At 33.3% G+C, this 21,549-nt stretch overlaps 3 protein-coding genes across 3 annotated transcripts; all 3 read right to left on the bottom strand.

Moving 5' to 3' along the window:
- Window positions 1-1,824: 1,824 nt before the first annotated feature.
- On the bottom strand, window positions 1,825-9,019 carry LOC122592390. The gene is made up of 10 exons (XM_043764603.1): window positions 8,645-9,019; window positions 7,075-7,118; window positions 6,767-6,884; window positions 6,564-6,693; window positions 5,904-6,475; window positions 4,868-5,150; window positions 4,505-4,787; window positions 4,138-4,305; window positions 3,445-3,906; window positions 1,825-2,544 (listed from the first exon to the last, which is right to left on the bottom strand). Exons 1-10 carry the CDS (start codon window positions 8,820-8,822, stop codon window positions 2,233-2,235), a joined length of 2,550 nt encoding a protein of 849 aa, XP_043620538.1. The 5' UTR covers window positions 8,823-9,019; the 3' UTR covers window positions 1,825-2,232.
- A 1,492-nt stretch (window positions 9,020-10,511) lies between these two features.
- LOC122592842 (coatomer subunit zeta-1-like) lies at window positions 10,512-13,544 on the bottom strand. Its single transcript, XM_043765160.1, has 7 exons — window positions 13,452-13,544; window positions 12,634-12,793; window positions 11,406-11,553; window positions 11,229-11,306; window positions 11,053-11,137; window positions 10,884-10,939; window positions 10,512-10,794 (listed from the first exon to the last, which is right to left on the bottom strand). Exons 1-7 carry the CDS (start codon window positions 13,452-13,454, stop codon window positions 10,788-10,790), a joined length of 537 nt encoding a protein of 178 aa, XP_043621095.1. The 5' UTR covers window positions 13,455-13,544; the 3' UTR covers window positions 10,512-10,787.
- A 3,251-nt stretch (window positions 13,545-16,795) lies between these two features.
- Window positions 16,796-20,243, bottom strand: LOC122592890 (NAC domain-containing protein 82-like). Its single transcript, XM_043765215.1, has 5 exons — window positions 20,158-20,243; window positions 19,195-19,487; window positions 18,197-18,474; window positions 17,323-17,946; window positions 16,796-17,190 (listed from the first exon to the last, which is right to left on the bottom strand). Exons 2-5 carry the CDS (start codon window positions 19,349-19,351, stop codon window positions 16,987-16,989), a joined length of 1,263 nt encoding a protein of 420 aa, XP_043621150.1. The 5' UTR covers window positions 19,352-19,487; window positions 20,158-20,243; the 3' UTR covers window positions 16,796-16,986.
- Between the last annotated feature and the right edge of the window lie 1,306 nt (window positions 20,244-21,549).

The following is a 21,549-nucleotide window of genomic DNA, read 5'->3' as shown; positions in this document are numbered from 1 at the left end:
GTGGTGAACCTGGACACTTGAAAAGGGATTGCAAGGCTAATTTTGGTAATAAGAATTAGTACAAATAGTTCGGGAATGGTTTCAATAACCAAAACTAGAAAGGTCAAGATATATCTGATGATTCTTGTAGATCCTTGGTATAAACTCATTTTCATTACCTCTCAAAGACTTAGAAATGAGTTTCAAGAAAACTATCATAATATTGAAATGCATTTAGTATCATTTCCATAATATTGCATCTTCATGCCATCAAACATTAAAAATCATTATGGTTAATATTACACATATTATAGATCCTCTTAGTTTAGCTTATTTTGACGACTAGCTTATCATGATAAATTAATATTAACACCTTAATTACATATTTACCCAATTAAAATTGAAAATTTCATATATACCCAATCTTAATTTAGATTCTATCATATTTACCCATTCTCTTATAAAATGATTAACAATTAAATTTACATCACCAAATTCTCTATTATTCCATAAAAATAAATAAGCACGGTTCGTTTTGTTATGTATAAGCACCATTGTATCATGCTGAATAACATTGCTGGTAGAGATTGCCCCAACCCACGTGGTCCCTTCTTTACACTAAGGTTTCGTTAACGTGCAGATACGTACCCACTAGCAATTTTGCTTTTATATATATCTTCATCTCAGAAGAATTTGAAAATATTTTCTAACAGTGAATTTACTAATCTTTAGGATGGCATATAAGTGATTCAACCATTTTTTCACACTTCGGTCTTAAGGAGTCATGACTAGTATAGTAGATTGGTGCATCTAACAAGAAAGTGAAAACAGTGTGAATGATGAACAATAAAAAACTTATTTGGGTATATATGAAATTTCGAATTGGATGTTCGGATACAGACGCCTCTCCTATTTTTGTTTATTTAACTTGCTATTACAAATCGGGAGCTATGTTATTTACTTATTTTGCTATGCATGTCTTCTACTTTTAAGTCTCAAGTTGGTGGCACAATTTGTCAGTTATTCTGCTAGACTACATCATACCAGTAACCACATGGTTTTATCTATAATTCCATAATGTATTTTGATTGTAATGGACTATGTCGTTAGTTCCAATATGATAGAAAAGGAACTTGTTGATGTAAATTTAGTTATAACTCATTTTACAAGGGAACGGGTAAATATGATAGAATCTAAATTAAGATTGGGTAAATATGAAATTTTCAATTTTAATTGGGTAAATATGTAATTAAAGTGTTAATATTGGGTATATATGAAATTCTCCCATTAATTTAAAAGTCATAAATAAGCCAACAATTTATAAGGCCAAACACAACAACATAAATTTGGTGAGTATTAATTTTTTTTGTCCCAATTTTTATTGCTCATATAAATTTGATGTGTTAAAGATACTACAATTCTTCATAACTCCTAGACATCATCAAAATTTATAGTTACGTGAAAATGTGTTATACGAGAAAGCACTCAACATATGCTAGTTAAGATTTCTTACAGGAGCTTTGTTTTCCTTGATAAATTTACAACTTTGTTACATACGAACTCTGAAGTACTGGTTTTCCAGTCAATTGATTTATGCTAACCAACATGCACATGCATGTCAACCCACAACAACAAACCAATTGCAATTTCAAAGTATAGTAACAATACACACAACCAAACAGAGGTTCATTCATGTTCAACTCTTCTTTAAGCTATTAATACGACTATCTTTGAATGGAGACATGGTCTACAGGTTCTAAGACTTTATTAGATCTAAAAAATGATGCCCTAAATAAATCTTCTGTTTCTTAGGACACATCTAAAAATCACCTACAAGACGAGAAATGAGCAAGACGAAGACAAGACTTGTCATATCTTTAATATAAAACCAGAATAGTATTAAAGAACAGACTAGACACTCGGATCACCATCAAAAACTATAAATTACCTGAAGATGAAAGAGGAACTAACACCCCATCAACAAAAGAAATAAAGGCTGTAAACAAAAAAAAGTAAAAGGGGAAAAAAGAGTCAGACTAACGAAAAATTAGCACGCACGCATGTTCCTACATCAAACTAACTGAACCAAGACCATGAAACACTGGTAGTAGAATACAGCCTCTCACAAGGCATAGGGCAGCAGCATCTAAAGCCAAGTACTCCTTGTATAATTCTATTATTTCAAACTTGAGTTTAAGGCCACTTTCAAACTCATTACAAGACCCTGAAAAACCCGAGTCAGGAATGAAGCGATTAGTAGCTGTTTTGCCATAGCTGTTGTGACTGCTGCTGTGGCTTTGGTTGGCCTTGGGACCCATCCCTAGAATTCTGTTGCAGTTGATGCTCCTGTGAGATCCCAGTCTGGGAATGGTAGTAATTTGGATAGTTAAGAGCTGCACCACCGTAATTTTGTGAAGGCTGTTGTTGCTGCTGCTGTGGCTGTTGACCTTGCCTGAACCCACTAGGCTGCTGATTTTGACCCTGAAAACTATAATACGTGCTGGCAGGCAAAGCCGACATTGTTCTGGAACCAGCTCCCTGGAGCCACATAGCCGAGTTTTCATTCTGCAAGGCATTGCAGAAACACAAATCAGAATTTATCGACAGTAAGAACATTACATGATGGGAATCAGGATTTGACAAATTCGGACAAAATCTTAAACAATTTCGCCTGAATAATGATATTTAAAATTAACTACTTCATAGACGTCCTATTATATATTTTAATTAAACAAATGAGAAAGTATCACAATTTCAATTTGAAAAATATAAACGACAGCCTTTATCTATATAGGTTGAATCATAAAACATAAATGCTAAAGGGACCACCAAGCCCAAATAAAAATTTAACTTAATACTATACTATCATCTAAGCTACGGTGTGCACCACACTAAATGTCTCACTTTTGGTTTGGTGCTCTGTGCATAACTGCAATGGTGCAATCAGAGGTTCACCCCATCACACATTAAAAGATTTGGCGCTGCAAGGCATGCAATAAAATGCATACAGATTGTGACACATATAAAGCACGTTACATATAGTACAAGCGAGCAGGGTTGTTTCTAAAACTCGACATGTACATTAATATTGGCAAAACTGACAAATGGGTTAATGAGTACTTTTTAGGTATTTATTGACCTAAATTCCAATTTTTCTCTACGATACAAACATAATAATAATTTCAATGTCAAATAAGATATAAAATTTTTTTTCAGTAATATCTATTTTATCAAGAAATAAACTTTTGTTTTTGAAGTTTTATGCCTTCAAAATACAATTTACGACTTCCGACATGTTTGATACATTTGAGCTTTACTCATCAAGCTAATTTTTTCTTTCACTTTTACGCACATTAGAGACAAACATAACCCAAACCAGTTCACTTATTGGTAACGGGTCAAATTCATCACCTTCAATATATCGTATTAGTTTCAGATGTAATTAAAGAAACATAAAAGGCATACCTGTGGCGGTAGAGAAAGTAATTGACTGTTCTCTTTGTACTGAGCATTTAATACATCATCATAACTTAGAGCAGACCCGGCAGGACCCGCAGGTTGATTAACTTGATAGCTTCCAGGAATTGCTGTCGAATTCCCAAATGAACCATAACCTGAAGGTACAGATGCGGATTGAGACAAACTGCTGACAGAGACGCTATTTTTGTATTGGGGAAGAACAGCTGCCAGTTGTTGATGATATGTGCTATTCCCAGCAAATGCTTGTTGAAAACCAGATGGCATGTATGTATAACTCTGAGGCATAAATTGATAGCCAATCATGTTTGTGAAAGGTCCCAAAGGAAGAGTCGGTTGGGAGTAGGGATGAACAAGGTGCTGTGGAAGAGCAGGTCCTGAAGGCAGATTGTTCCCAGATGGAGTCTGCTGTGTGGATTGAGAAGATGAGAAAACACCACTCTTCAGAGCCTGGATAGACAATATGGACGATCTTGCTTTAGGTTGGAACTTGGAACAATAAAATAAAGCTGGATAAACTATAACTTAACACTTTGTAGATAGGTGACTCGCTAGACACATATACAACAGTTAAAAGCTCATGACAACTTATTAATCTTTGAATCTACAACTAAAACCACCAAACGTTAAATAATCAAAATTCACACAATGAAAGGAAGCATGTCAAATGCAAGACAATACCTCTGCCATTGCAATAGTTGAACTGCTGATAGAAGATACTGAGTTACCATACTTCGTCGCCATTGATTGACTAATAGGAAAAGGGGAGTATGAAAGATCAGATTCTCTGACAGGATGACCATTTGCAGCTAACAAAGTGCTTGGTAATGAATTTGTATATGCAGCTTGCTGGGAAAAATCAAGGAAAAAAAGGTGCCCAAAAAGTCAACCAACTGAGCTAAGAGAAAGACTTTACACTAACCACAGTTTAAAATAAAATAATACTTGTATTTTCAGTCAGAAGCCAGTGCATTGAAAAAGAATAGCTAAGTCAAGTAAAAGCAATTGACATTCTAGGCGATGTGTGTCGCAACTATCAAACATTTACCATAACATTTGAGAAAGGAGTTGCATTTGGCATCTGTGTAGGTGTCTGAGACTGAGGGAAAGATGGATTGAGCAGCTGAGTAGTGTCAAATGTATAACCAGGTCCAGATGCAGAAGAAGAAAAACCATACTGATTCACAAGTGTCACCTCAGGATTTTCTTGCTTCAGTACCTCTGCTTGTGAAGCAGAAGGTAGATCATAAGTTCCAGAACTTGGCCCCTTCCGGTTAACAGAATTGGTCTCTGGGGTTATTACAGACTCATCACCATAATACTCTGAATTTCTGCAAATGGAATTCAGATAAGAACAAATAATATCCAGAAAGAAAGGGTGATGTGAAGCAAAGGTAATATAAGGTTCTACCTAGTTTCAGAAGGACGAACAGATGAAGTATCTGCCTCAGCAGCGTCTTCAATTTGGCTTCTAACTTCCCTAGACACAAAAGATCCAGCAAAACTGGGATTCATGGTAGCACCAAAACTCCCGAAACTCAAGTGCGAGCAATCAGCAGTCTGGACTTGTAGATGATTTGGAATTACTACAGAAGGAACATCCTCTTCGGGTTCATCTAAGTGTCTCTCTTCTTTTATACTAAGGTGCTGCATATTTGCACTTATTGAAGATGTTGCCGCATCGCCTTCTTCAACTGAGCAAGCAAAAGATGATGAAAAAACATCAGATATTGGCTTCCCACTAAGAACGCAAGAAGATAAAATGACTCCAGGGAACGAACTTCGGTTTCTTTTTACTAAGGTAACACACTCTTTTTCAAAGAAAAAATTAATTAAGGTTCTCTTCCAAGTTTTCAAACACCACATCCAAAACGTAAAATACAAAATGTCAACATTTGTTAACGTTTTGACAGGAAAGCTACATCGGACGACCTTAAACTCCAGAGAGGCCCATCGGCTAACATCTTGGACCTCGTTACAAGAGGTCTCACATTCGAATCTCGTTAGGAACAATCAGTATGTCATAATATCATGACAAACTTATTAGTTTATATGACTAAATGTAACTGATAAACACACACACACACACACACACACATATATATATAGAGAGAGAGAGAGATGTATAACAAATTAATATAACATAGATATTAGATACATCAAAATAATATATAATTTTAATAATGTTAAAGCCTAAGTAATTAAATATAAATAAATAAACTTAAAGAATGATAGGGATGTTTGTATACATTTTATAATTAGAGGATCTAACTCAAAATCATACACCAGTAGTCAAAGCCACGTTACCACTTTAGTAGTATAGAATGATAGAGAGACAGGTTCTCCCCAAAGAACTAGATTGATGACGAAAAGTATTCTAATTGATTGTGTTTCTTATGCCAAGCTTGGCTTTTTATAAGCAAAAAAGATCACTAGCAACAACATACCTTCATTGTGCCCAAAAGCGTGATCATCCGAATGGAAAGAACCCATGTTATTATACACATCATTATTGTAGAGAGTTGCACTCCCAGATGTATCTTCATGCATTTGTCTACTGGAAACATGATTTGCAGTGTGATCTTCAAAATCATTTTCTTCTTGGGCCTCATCTGTCTGAGAACCATTGTATTGATTGTTCCGTTCAAAAGGTAGGTTTGATTGACCTACATTCTCAGATTCTACATGAGGCTCCAATATAGATTGCACATCAACGGTTTGTGGCTGCTCCATAACAGGCCAATCGTCATTAGGAGAAACATAACGCTCTGCACCAGCGTCATGCTCTTGATGCGCCTCTGGAGCTTTATAAGTATAGTCATCATAATGTGTTGATACAGGCTGAGGAGCCGGAGCCTTGTTTTGTGGTCTGCCCATTTTCACAATGTCAGCCATTGACTTTTGACCAGGGACACCCAACCAAGCAGATTGATATCCAGAAGGTGGCTGCTGTGAAACCACTGCAGTACCATCAGCTACACTAAAAGCTGATGCCTTATTTTCATAGCCAACGGATCCACTATAGATCAAGACACCATAAATCACCAAACCATTGGTAAAAATAGGATATCACATAATGTATATGATAAAAACTGTGATATTGCTACCTGAAAGTTGGAGGACTTCGATTTGTATTAGTGGTTGCAACTCCATAAGCTGGTGCAGATGAGCTTGTGTAAGAACTTGTGTATGAACTTATCCCGTTTTCCCTCTTAGACTTTCCATGTAAACCAGATTCTAAAAAATGTATTAAAAAATTAATAGATTCAAGGTTCCAAAAAACCCAGAAAATATAAAGTATTGACATTACCAGAAGAGCTAAATTGTGATGAACCACCACGTCCAGTATAGCGCTCTGTTCCACTTCTGGTTCCACGATTTGAAGTGCTACCAGCAGCACGTGACCTTGATTCTGTAGTATCCTTTGACTGAACAAAAACGAAAGAAAACTTAAAGTTCTCAAACCAGAAACTAAACATGTATAAGTTACCGACAGCCAGAAGTAGTGACTGTAATTGTCACTTGAGCGTGTGCGAAAGTAAAGTTGATAAAAAGACACACAGTTATTAAAAAAATATGGAACCACATAGGCTCCATGCCTCGCCCAACTCAACGCACCTCCTTTTTCTTTTCTCGCTTGCTCTTCACCTCATGAAAAGGATCTAGAAAATAAAAAATGAAAAATTCATATTAATATTAAGAATAATAAAAAAAAAACATCATATATAGCATGTATATAGAGACTTCAAATAGGTTTTGAGTTTTTGACTTAGTTGCTGCTTATAGGAGATACTGCTACAAAATACTAAGATTCAAGTAGTACCTTTTCTCCCTAAGTTCAGACAGAATAAACAAATCCAAAACGGAATGTTATAAGAAATATCACGGCATAAAAATTACAAACAAGCAGAAAAATAAAGAGAATATTCTGCAATATATATTCTGATGGGTCCTACAAGTCCATATGATACATCATAGTCTAGGCTTCTGGTAATTGTTTACCGATGATTTAATAAGGAAACAAAAAACAATTATAAGATAATTGTAACTCAAAATACATAGCGTTCATCGTTTTCCCTTAGAAAGAAAACAAAAGACACCTTTATAAACTTTCACGTGATCACTTACATGTAATCAAAATCTAATCATTGTACAATCGAAACGTACAACAATCATATTTGTCAACTTAGTTGAAAAAGAAACAAAAAGAATTAGATGAAGTTTCACGTGAATCACTTACGTGTAACTAGAGCAAGATCATTATAAATCAAGTTATCCAAGCACGATTGTTTTCCACTTGTTAGCAAAAGGAAACATAGACTTTAAAAGAAGTAGCATGTGAATCACTAATTTGTAATCATAACATCATTATACCTATAAATAATCAACAGCCATATTAATAAAAAGATAACAAACATGGAACAGGGGTGAGAAAATACACATTGTGAATGACGATTTATATCTGCAGCCATTGAAGTTTTGAATATTAATCACAATAAAAAATTTAAAGTAATCAATTCAAGACCTAAACCAAGAACTAGTTATTTTCTTGAGATAAAAAACTCATACAACCACTTGATTAGTGAGGCCCCTTAGATACGCTTAGTCCCTCGATGTTTTGTTTTCTGAACAATTGTCATATTTCATAGAAGTGATAAAACCAATAGTAAATTATGCATATAAAAATAATCTAAAAACTTTCATGTCACACGCAAAAGATAAAACAAGAAACCCTAAAATCAAACCATCTTACAATCGATCATTGTAATACAAAGATAACATAGTCTAAGATCAAAACAGAACCACGTATAAATATATAATAATGCTTCAAATCTCCATAACCAGCACACACATTTTTTTTAATCGAAAACCAAAATCAAGAAACACATATATTCAAAAATTTACATCAACACACATCAAAAAAATAGAAAATTCTTAATCTTTATAATGACCAACCTCTTAAATCCAAAAAAGCAATAAACTTTTTCACATATGAGCCAAATTTATGAAAACCCTAATCACAAAATACATATATACACATAAATATACATATACATAAATAGTGACCCACCTCTTAAATCCCAAATATAAACTTTTTGAAATATAAACATTATCCAAGAAAACCCCAATCATATAAAACATATATAAAGATATACATACATATATATATAATAGAAGAGAAGAAAACCTTGAGAAAGAAGGCGATTAACGGCTTCATTAGGGTCCATATTACAATCTTTAAGGGCGGCATAGATCTCAACATCCGATACACCATTTACAATCTCTTTAAGACTCTGTACCATCTTTCTTGAAGCCGCCGGAATTCCTTGTACCCCGCCGCCGCCGCCGCCACCTCTGCTACTCATGGTTTTATTATTCAGATCTAACCCGCGAGCAGATTATAATTTATTAATTTATTAAATAAAAAAATAAGATGAATTGGTTATATGGAGTTATTGAGAACACACAGTAGACACACACACTTGAGGGGGGTGAGAAAGAATGAAGAAGGAGATATAAGAAGCTTTCGAAAACCCACTCGCCCCACTTCTTCTCCTCTCTTTTTTAGTGTTATTCTTTGCTTTGTTTTTGTTAGTTTTTATATAAAGTTCTTTTATTTATTATTTTTCAAATTATGAATATGTGTAATGCGACGGTGTTGACGATAATGTGGTAGTGACAAGTGGCGGTGATGACAAAGAGTAGTGTAGACTATTGATTTATAAATGCAATTGATATATAGTAATAGTTAGTGTAGCTATTTTAAAAGTTGATGAAATTTTGATATAATTCATTTCATTAAAAGTATTTTAGATATATTAGTAAATAAAATAAAATTAGTGAATAAAGAAGATGTTGATTTATAAATAAAATAAAAAGGTATTATTATCATATCACATATAGTAAGTTTCAACAATTTCAAAAATAAAAAAAGATTTTTTTTTTTATAAGTAGTTATAAATATTATTCAAAAAGTTCAATTCTAGCCATAATTCTAGCTTGTAGTACAAAAACCAGAGCCACAATATAAGTATAACCTTGGTTGGTAAACCTGGTCACTCATTGCATCATAGTTACCGGATTCGTTGAGCACCCCACGAATTCCATTCTTGATTCAGCGATCCAATTCGAGATACGATTCGTGAACCCATTCGCAAACCGAAGACAAAAAACACCGAACTTGTAGAGGGTGGTTTGACGACCCCAAATGAGTGAGGTTCAGTAAATTAGACAGGAAAAATTCGTGTTTTGGAAGAATTAGATTCGTTGAATTGTGTTTGTGTTTAGTGATTTTGATTTAACTAGTAATTAAATGTTGCGATTTTCAAAATAAATATATTAAATGGATGAAAATAAAAACAAAGGATAGAGTAATTTTTATGTATTCTTCTTATTTTGTGTTTTACTTGTAAACTTTTAAGTTTAAAGACTTCTAATTGTTTTTTGTTTTTTTTTTAGTATTGAAATGTTTTGACTTTGGAATATTCAATATTCAAATCTATTATTGTATTTTTAAATTCGGGTTATTGAACTAAAACGTACCAAAGCAATCCAAAATGAGTCTACCCTACCGAACCGGATTCGCGGGACCCATGCGAATTGCGATCTCGAATCACGAACCCGAACCGGGACGAACCGCTAATTATGTGACTATGCATTGCATGGGACTTCAAAGAATTAGGTCAAGTAACATGTCTACACCATATGGATATGAAAGTTACAGCATCTCCTCTAATGAATATCGTATCGAGGTAGCAAATGTGGTACAACACTTCCAGTTTTCGGTAACACGTAACCACTCACTTAGAATTGTAGACATGGACAAACTCTAATTTTCTCACATTTTAACCAAATAAAAAGAGTACAAAACGGACTTTCTTATAAGTGCATTACATATTCTTTTTCATCAACAGTCCATTGCCTTTAGAAGTTCGATAAGATCATCATTAAGTTTTAATATGATGATTAACATTAACCGTTTCAAACCTGGCTGACTTGTATTTTAATAACCAAGCCAATCTTAGCCACTCAGTAATGTTGTGTAAAAATCCACATCAAAAGAACTCCACCCTATCATAAAATCAAAATACATCATCTTTTTCTCACTGTCGAAAACAGACAAGATTTAAAGAAGAACATTCAGACTCGGCAAATTGGTAACTATCTTAATCAAAACAACGACCATCTTTAATGATACCCATCTGAACTTGACGATAATGCTCTATAAAAAACATATAAAGTGATAAATATTTCCAAATTGCATTCGTTTTCTACAGAAGATCCAACTTCAAATCAAGAAACCGGGCTTGTAACTCCACACTATATCATCATCATACGCTGTAATTAAAATATTAAATTCAAAGTCAGAATCTTGGTGTATTCATTAGCCATCTAATTTTTACTCAGATGAAGTTCAGATATATTACTTGAGGAGTGATCTGGTAAGATGTTCCCGTGCAGTTGCCAATGCTTGACTTATAGTCTGCAAAGATGAATCATTTTAAAGCATGAAATACGAAATAAATTATCCAAATTTCCTTTCACCAAACTGTCTTCATACATTATTTTCGAGAGACGAAACTATAGCTAACGTACCTGCTCAGATAGAGGAGCTCCAGAATCTACGCTGTGGCTTGCAACCTTACCAGCAATGACACTCGCATCTGTCTCCAGGATAATTCTGCAAAGCATTAAGGTTGATATATTTCAGTTATAAAAAAAAAGGGAAGATAAATACAATACAAAATCATGATACATAAGATGTAACTTACCCGCCATCAACAATCTCATCAAGGCATAATAAAATGAGATCTAAATTCTCAAGGGCCTCTTTCTTGTCCACATTGCCCCTAGAATATGCAATTTATATAAAAATTATTGATGCTTAGAATTGACCAAAGCAACTGCATAAGGAGACACACACAATACATCCATCAAGTGCAAACTACCTGAGCAGAAGACTAACTGCATCAAAGAAACCCTGAAGAACAGTGGATATAATGAGCTCGTTTTCCTCATCACCTCCGGTAACAAAGAAGTGAAGATCTTGAGCAAACTTGTAGATGACAATGTTGTTCTCAAACATTGCTATCTCAGCTGCACATTAGCCCAAACTAAACATTAGATGCTACTAGAGATAGCAAGTTTCTAGCTGATTACATATGAAAGGGTTGATGACTTGATTCAGATCATGCTTTATATCTAACTTGGCTAGGGACTAGATTATACAGTTCGAGAGGTAACATATCAAGTAGGTTGACAGACTTCGAAAGTGTATATACAAGGCATAAACCCTCCTAAATCACATTATTCAACATATAAAGATATAATTAAAACCTTATATGATATTACTCAATCTAAGTCAATCGGCATTTTATTAACGATCATGCCCAAAACCAACATATAATCATCCCAAATCATCACCAAACTCTATTGTTACATTGCTCTATATTATCAGAGCATAAACACCAGCCACAGATTTGACCAAATCCACACCAACAGCTCTATTTATGTAATCATATCACATTAATACAGCCACCACACACATTTACTTTCCACGGGTCATTCAAGATGACAAGATGTCTTCTCATCTGCACCAACATATACCATTCACACCATTTTTAATTTCACAAGGGTTTAGACGTTCACATATCTCCAAATTAGTCCTCAAAAAGATTTACCTACCGCTATGGCGCTATTAATGGCTTCCATGTGAGTAGGGCAACTCCCCATTTATATATAGAACGGCCAAAAAGTATTGTAGGTCGACCCAACATGGAACTGCCACCTCCAGGTAAAGTAAAAAGTGAGGGGAAAAAACGAAGCATCTAAAGTTTTCTAGTATAACCTTTGCTTCTTGCGACAAATGAGCTTTTTTTCATTAATCTGCCATTATTACAGTGTGCATCAAGAGTCTTTAAAAGAATACCATAAGGAGCCTGTTATATAAGCAGCCATACTATTTGTATATTCCAAGTGTTTTACCCGGATGACCAATACGAGAAGTATATCAGAAAGGTTTCAAAGTTTTGATTTGTTAACATAATATTGGTTAAAGTTATACAGATATCAATGAAGGCATAGTCGTACAACATAAGCTATATATGCACACTAAGCAATAAAGACTTTAGTTACTAGTAATCAACAAAGGGATTAAAATAAGAACTTAAAGCATACCTTCAGTGCGTGCATTAGTCTTCTGAGTCTTGGTAAACACAGACTTTTCAAACGCTTCCTTAGCACTATTAGTCGGCCAGTCATCTGAATAGTATTTCACAGCAACACGACATCCTTCTGAATCCAAGAGTAATATATTCTTCACAGACGGGCAAGTCTCCTAAACACACACAAAAAACGTCAAACATAAATAAAGCTTTCAACTTTCACCTTCAAAACCATCCATTCCAACCACCTACAATATTAAGACTTCAAACAAATGGTTACCACAGCTTAACTAATGTTCTTTAACCCTACACTTTACACGTTTCAATTCAAAATACTTTAACATAACCATTGATAACCGGAAACACTACACGTCCACCCCGAAATACGAAAACGTGGAAAGCAATGTTCAAACGGACTCAATGTGCAGCTAATTCTACAAGTCTATCTCCCATACCACAATTCCAACTATACATCGTTATCGTATCCGATCTCGAAAAATGTCATCTAATAGTAGATCTTTAACTACTACTACCAATTTCTTAACAATGCTACTATAATTAAATTTAAAAAATTTGCTAACAATTAACTTGATAATCCTGAAAACCCAAATTAGCAGTATATATAATACCAAAAAACTGCAGATCTGGATCACATAAAACCCTAGAACTCTATAACTAACAGGATCGCACAAATCACAAAGAAATTCACAATTAACAGATTGCAAAACATTAGATATAAAATAAGTTAGATGAAACTGAGAAATAAGAGTAATACGTAAAAATAGATAGATACAGATTGCGTGTAGGTAATGATATAGAAATTGGATCTACCATTGGAGCGATATTTTTGGTTCAATATTTCACGCCTTTATTTTCTGGTATTGCAGATTCAGATTGTTTTCTAGAGATGCAGAGAGAGTAAAAAGAGTATTTTATAGGGTTGAAAATTTTCATAAATCGCCACTATACTTTTCCTTATTTTATACTTGTAACCTTTGTTTATTTTCCATTTTTCTCATACAACTTTTGATTTCTATTTTCTCGTGTAAATACTTTGTTAATCATGATTAAATTCTTCCGATTTATATAACAGCTAGCTAATTAGTTTTAGGGCTAGTTCGATAGACGACTGATATTATCGTGAGGTTTATTTCGAATAAAATGAAAAAATAAATATTTTGTGTTAGTATTAAATGTCAAATCTATATCTATACCTATACTTTATATTATAAAGCAAAATGTCTCTAAATTTTCAACAGTGAACTCAAATTTTCAATATTGATTTTAAGTATTTCCTTAAAATGTCTCTCATATCTATTTTTATATTTACCTAAAATAACTATAATACCCTTTCTCTCTCTCCTCAAATCTCAACCAATCATTTTTTTTCTCTCTCATCCATAAATCATTTATTCACCCAATTCATTCAAAAAATTTTATCTCAAAAACTGTACAACAATAAATTATAAAAATTATATAGGTGTTCTTAAAATTTCATGTTCTTTCATTAGAGATGTCATTCGATATACTTTCGACGAATTTTTAAGTTCGAGGACGGAGCCCGTACGGCTAAGACATTTGATTATCATACTCTATGACATATCAACTCCTATGACCCATCACACTTTATGACATATCACACTCTATAACCTAGCTATCACCCCACCATCTCACCGCTGCAACGCGCAGGTACTTACTCTCGTCTTTATAAAACCTAAAAACATAACAATCGGTAAAAACCGTTACCGAAAAATTCATGTTTATATGAGCACTAAGCTAAAACTTTTAAATATAATCATTCTATGTGTGTTGTTGGTTCACTATAAGTTTGATATGTAAACTGTAATTTGTTGCCTCAAAGCGTTTTTTTTTATGATCAAAAATAGCGATTAAAAATACAATATAATTTGGAGATATGAAAAATGGGTAAAATATTAGGGGAAAGGTTAGGTAAAATATGCAGTATCTATCTTAGGTAAAGCAGGGGATTATGTAAAATTCAGGGAGGGTTTATGTAAAATTCAGGAGGAGTTATGTATGTTTATCAAATTCAAAAGTTTAATCTGTAACTTTTTTTTAACATGGCAGTACCTAAGCTTAGGTAAAGTCTACAGTACGGATCATTTTTCCCAAAATATTATTCACGTTATGCCTTCTACAAAGTCTACAATGTATAAGAAACAGGTCCAGCTTCACACGTCACAATTTTTTAGAAAAATTTCTTCTATAAACAATTTTACTTAATTTGTTATTGTTATTATAATAATTAAAATATGGTTAAATACATAATGATTGCATTATATGTTACTATATAATTAAATCATTACCTAGAAAGAAAGTTTCTTAAGTATTTCTCAACTTGTTCATACCAGATAGGTAGATATTAAACCTATTTTTAGCAGTGGAAAAAAAAAAACATTAACGATGAAAATGAAACTACAATTCGGGAAAGGAGGGCGTTAATTGCAAGTACATGTGATGAGGTCTTCATAAAGAAAGGATGCTCCATAGTGGGATAAAGAGTGGGTCAAATAAAGTGGGAACGACCAAAGCTTAATGGTTGAGTGACCATCCATACTTGCATGAGGTCGTGAGTTTAAGTTTTGGAGATGACATAAGAATTAAGTCTTTTTATGAAGTTTTGACTTGGATATACCTAGGTTCAAGTCTGAGGAGGTAGAGTTTACCCCTATTAATCGTTGTGACTTCGGGCGGATTAGTAGGGGGTTTCCCCCCATCGGGTATTTGAAATACGCATTTCTACTTCGAGGGAGCTCTCTAGCGCGGACCTGGTTAAAACAACATATGTTAGACCTCTTGTTGTCGAATCGCGACACGAAGTTTTCAGCAAAATTCTTCTTTAAAAAAATAAAATAAAGTGGGAACATTGCCTTCAAACAAATTCCATGTATCATACATGAGTCCCATTTGTCAAAATAATAATTGTTTTGTTCAGTTTTATGAATCTTTGTCGATGTTATAAGTATATTCTAACAAATAACTTGTACCATGTAATAAACAACGAATTTCAATAAGGTAATTTTATTTTACATGACCATTTGTTAAATAATATTTGTTTACGATCAATATGCCTTAGTATTCTATCACGATTGACTTTCTTGCTCGGTAAACAATCCGCACAGCCTCATTTTTCACCCATAGATAAAGTATCTATACTTCTATACTATTTATTAAAAATTATATGGGGTGTTGAAAAGTTTACATATTTAGGACATGCAATTTTACTTTTTTACCCTCATTTCTTATCTCATAACCATCCTCCATCTCTCAATAAATATCTCCTTCTCCTAATAAATACAAATTAAGATATCATATACCTGGGAAAAAAAAATTGTCACGCCTCCTTCAATCACGATAGTCACGACTTGATATGCCCTGTCTATGGTATCCGCCGCAACGCGCGGGTAACATGCTCATAGATATCATAGCAAATTAGCAATATAAACATCAACTCGAAGTAATATTACCTATCATTCTATTCTATTCGTTACTATTCTTATGATCACCGTTAGCTATCAAGTGAAACTGAGATCAGATTTCATACATTCAGTAGAATATCATTATTACCGAATATCAAATTTATCAAAGTTATTAGTAAGTTGTTTTCGACCATGGCACATACTTTGTTGCATTTTTTACATTACAAGTATTGATACATGAAGCACAAAAACATGGTGGGTGTATAGCACCAAATTACTCCTTTACAAACTTGAAATATATCATCATATATATCTGAATTGACCAAAGAAACCTTTCTGCAAAGAGTAAAATCGCTTGTGCACCTATCCAAATGATATATGTGATTCACCAAGGCTAAACCCGTCATGGCTCGGCCTCTACATCTGAGTTTGTGTAATAATCGGAATGATATATGTGATTCACCAAGGCTAAACCCATCATGGCTCGGCCTCTACATCTGCGTTTGTGTACTAATCCGAATGATATATGTGATTCACCAAGGCTAAACCCTGGCTTCATCTGTGTTTGTGTACTAATCCAAAGGCTAAACCCAACATGGCTCTGCCTCTACATCTATTACCATTTATTTATATTCTAAAATTGCAAAACAACGTTTTGCCCCATAGACTTGTCCTAACTAAACATTTAAAACCAAGTTTACTTTCTTTGCACTTTTTTTAGTGGTCAACAGAATATACTAAACATAGAATATGTCTATATGATAAATGGTGATTCAACATGGATTCTACATCTTGAAACCAAGCCAGTTTTGGAGCAGCTCTGTGATAATGAAACCAACCAGCAAAAAGAATTGAAAAAAAACCTTAGGTGTCATGTCAACAAACATAGATACTAAACAGAAAAATAACACTTCAACCCAGTTGCACTAGAAAAAGTTTCCGAGATCGTCATCGAGATTATCAAGCAAAAATGCTTCCATCATAGAATTAGTAGATCCATCATCATAAAACATGTCAAATCCATCTAGGCTCAAGTCGTCTAATGTACTCAAGGCAGCAGAGTCCAAAACGAAATCATCATGGTTGGGTGCATCAGTAACGATGTTGTTCCCATTTCGATTTTCTACCTCCTATATACATAGAAGAAATAATCAGAACTTTTCTAAGCAACAAGAATGAGAGCAACTACATGCACAAAGAAAAGAAATGGAAATATATGATCAACAACAAAAACATAGATATTATTCTTAAAAATTGCATACCAGAGTATTATTATCATGAAAAATTGAAGCAATGAGTTCAGAGGTAGGCATGGCATCATTCTTAGCAGGCAAATGATTTCTCTCATTTGTTAAAGATGTGATCGTAAATGGACCTGGTTCGGTTGAGGTCATGTTCATCACAGTTAAATCTCTTGCAAGTGGAACCGGCACTTCTGAAGCACCAGATAGACCGAATACAGCTGAAGTTGTTACAGTAGATTTATCCAAATATCTTTCGATTTCGGAAACTGTAATGGCAGCTGGGTCGGGTTCAGCAAGGGAAGGGTCCGTCATAGCTGATGCTGAACCACTTGCATACGAAGTCGACGTCTTTGTAGCACCAGATACACTTAATGCTTCTGAAGATGTTACAGTGAATTTATCCATGTGTCTCATGTTTTCAGAAGATGTGGCAGTAGATGGACCTGGTACATAAAAGGTCATGTTGGTATAAGCTGAACTAGTTCTTATAGGATTCACTATTTCTGTAGCAGCAGCCCCTGACAGGCCGCTTTCATCATCTTCATCAACCCATTCTTCTTCCTCAAATGGTGCACCATACTGTGCACCATTTTTTGGCCCTGCACCACTTTTCTCGAATAGCCTACAGAGAGCATATGCCTCCTGAAATAAACATGTCAAGTTTGAGCTTAAAATTAAAAAAAAATCCTTTTTACTAGCCACTAAAAGGTCTACACTGACAAATTCAACACACAACCCACACCAATCAGGTGTGAAATGCTAGAAATATGTTATATCCTTTGTTTGTAAACCACAAATACACTACTGGAAATAAATATTAAAGGTCTCATAACATGAACGTTATGCATAGTAGGTTAGAGATAATAAATCAAAAGACTAAACCATACAGCACCTGAACAACTCCTTCATTAGCCAGATTCTTGTCTTCCATCCTGTATTCATGCATTACCCAGTCTGTTCTTGTACCCTTTGGTGGATGACCCATGTGAAAAATCAATGTCTTGATCATTGCCACAGTTCTTTCCTTGTATTTCACTTCTCTATCTTTCCCGCTGGCTTTCCAGTAACCAGCTTTAGTTGCACGGTTCATTCTAGAACCATTTGGATATTTTTTAGATTTTGGGCAGAAGAAGAACCATTCCAGATCTCCATTTCTCAAGCTGGACTTATCTGATAAGATGACAAGAGTATTTAAGATGCATTTTATTGCAAACTTTTAGTATAACAAAAACTGATGAAAGTCATAAAACAGTGTAGTGTTGTACTGTAAGACTTTGCATAAACCCACAAAACAAGGTTTCGAAAGGCCATCTGTCTGATTTGATGAGTTTTAGAAAATTTCTTCTCTCTGACTCTCCACCTAATACTTCTCTCTATCTCTACCATTTTTCTATCACACAAACACACACACCCTTCACCTTCCAACTCTCTCCCATGTACTAATTTTTCATAGCAATAGAAAGCCATCATTATTATCATTATTTGCTTTCAAACTTATATCCATTACCAATCCTACATTCCTATGTGCAAACCAAATACCATCAGAAGAAAATGTTAAAGTAGAACACTTTTCTACATACTCAAGAAAAAGCCATAGACCATGGTAGAGTAGTTGTTACATGCACTCTACTTATCAAACACTAGATGTGATATCAACTGAATAATCAACACATAACTGCACATCCATACTATTATACGTCCATACTATTATGGTCAAGGAATTCCAAATGGGGATAATATAGGTTACAAGGTACAGGTGGTACTTGATCATGTAGTGGTGACATCTTAGATCCTAGTGACCTATACATACTCTCAACGAATGCAAGACGAGTGAAATTACCAAATAAAGCACATAAAAAGCAGAATTTCACGTTCAAAAAAGATTGATACCTGGAAGATCCCATGGGCTAAAATCATATATATTAACCTCTGCGATAACTTCAGGTACCATCTTTTTCCCTAATAGCTTCCTCTTTAAATAGTACATAACCAACTCAACATCAGTTGGGTGAAAACGAAATCCTGGGCACAATGATGATTTCTTCATGATGCCAGAATATTTTAGTAATTATAAATATCTAATTTCGCCAAAAGCTTCGACGTCTATTCCAATTCCTAAAACGGCGCACAAGCACCGTTAACCACAGTTGTGTGCACAACGAACTAATATACATTTAGTGGTCCTGTAAATTCATCAAAAAAATTCTCCGATTAAAAAGCAAGATAACGAATAACAATGAAAATTCACCAATGAATAAGAAACAAAACTCTATCTTAGATATGATTAAGAGAATATCAATTTCCATTTACAATAGAGTTACAATTTACAAAAGACTGCACACACGCAGTTTGAAAGTGATAAGCTCAATTAAAATAGATAACCAAAACATTAAAAAAACATAAAAACACTGTAGTCCCAAACGAGCAGACACAAATCATGAGTGGATACAATTAATTGGTACCAGACACCTACAAAATCTGGTCAATTTTCCATATAATCACAAAACATATACACATACATATATATAATCATACTCCTACCCATACGTGGATAGACTGTTTCCACCTGTTCAGGTATATATACATGTATATAATCACAAAGACATACATTAATATACACATATACATACGTGCGTGTGTGTGTGTGCGCGTTAACGGTAACTTCAGATATACACAATTACACAAACATGTGTTGTGTATACATATATATATATATAATATATACAACAGGATCAGGTGATGGAGATCAATAAACCTTAAATTTAAACAAAAAATTAAAAATATAAACGATAAATTATAGAACTAAATTGACAAAAATAGAAAAGAATTGAAAATAGGGATAGGATCGGTTACTGGTAAAAGACGGGAAGATGGGACGGTGGCGATCGGAATAGTAGAATGCAGCGGTGACGTAATTTTGCTTTCTGAGAGAGTTAAATGTCTTGTAAACAGAATGTTTAGGGTTAATGGCTTTATTTAATGAGAAGGAATTTACATTGGTCGTCCTTAAAGATATTACAAACTGTTACTTTCAGTCCTTCTAAAGTAGTCATTACTCATTTGAACGGGTCAAAACCCGACCCGGCCCGACCAGTGCAAACATGACACTCGGCAATGTAACAAAATCAAACCTGTGACCTGGCTCGTTATTCTATCAGCCGGGTTTGTTTGATTCAGGTTTAGACGGATTCGATATGGGTTTAACCCGTAACCTTAAATCCTTGTAGCATAGACATCTTATCTTTTCATAACAAAAGATCTGTTTGGTTCACCAAATAATTTTGAAATAATTAAAACCTATAACAGGAATTAAAATTGTAAATAATTGAAAATTGAATGGATTTAAATTTTAATTGGATTATAATTTGTTTGTATTTGGTTAAATGAAATAAATTAGAATAGAATTCATAATTGTGTAAATATCATTAGTTTTTTATAAAATAATAGTTAATACAAAATTATATAAAGTATTACTAATTTTTTTATAAAATATTAGTTGATAAATGTACCTTTTTTAAGTAATAATAGTAAAATTAAAGTAAAAAAAGTTATATAAATTTTTTGTAGTTTTTTATACAATAATAATTTTTTTTAAAACAAACTTAAATCTTTTAAGCTAAAAATCTCTATAATAAATAAAAGACAATTGTCTTTAAAAGTATTTTTAGAAAAAATATGATGTGACAAGTCTACAATTTTACTTAGAATGTCTTTATTTCAATTATTATGTCATAAATGATTTACAATATTTTTAATTAAATATAGCTCACTAAATGCTTATTTAAAGTTCTTAATCTTTTATTACAAACAAAGAAAATTATTTTATATATTATAATCCTTTTATGTTTTGTTAATGCAATAGGTACTTTAATTTAAAAATTATTGTGTTATTCAACTAATTATCTCCATATTTTATAATATATTAATATAAAAAATTAAATGTACATTTTTTAGTTTTATAATTTTAATTAAAACGTCCGGGTTAAACCCGGGTAAATTCGCTAATACTATCTATAAAATAAAATATTTTTTATAATAATAATAAACTTATAAATGTTAATAAGTTTTTATGAAACTATAAGTTATTGTTATATATAAATCATTAACAATAAAAACAATTTGTGTTAATAATAATTAACTAAAAAACATTTTGTGTTAATAATAATATTAATAAATAAGTTTAGTTCTAAAATATATAGTTGTTGTTGTTAACATAAATTTCATAATCAAATCATAGTTATAAAA

The sequence above is a fragment of the Erigeron canadensis genome, chromosome 3 (assembly GCF_010389155.1).
Source record: "Erigeron canadensis isolate Cc75 chromosome 3, C_canadensis_v1, whole genome shotgun sequence".
NCBI lineage: Eukaryota > Viridiplantae > Streptophyta > Magnoliopsida > Asterales > Asteraceae > Erigeron > Erigeron canadensis.
The sequence above is the reverse complement of the archived record's forward strand: the minus strand, read 5'-3'. Positions and strand labels throughout refer to the sequence as shown.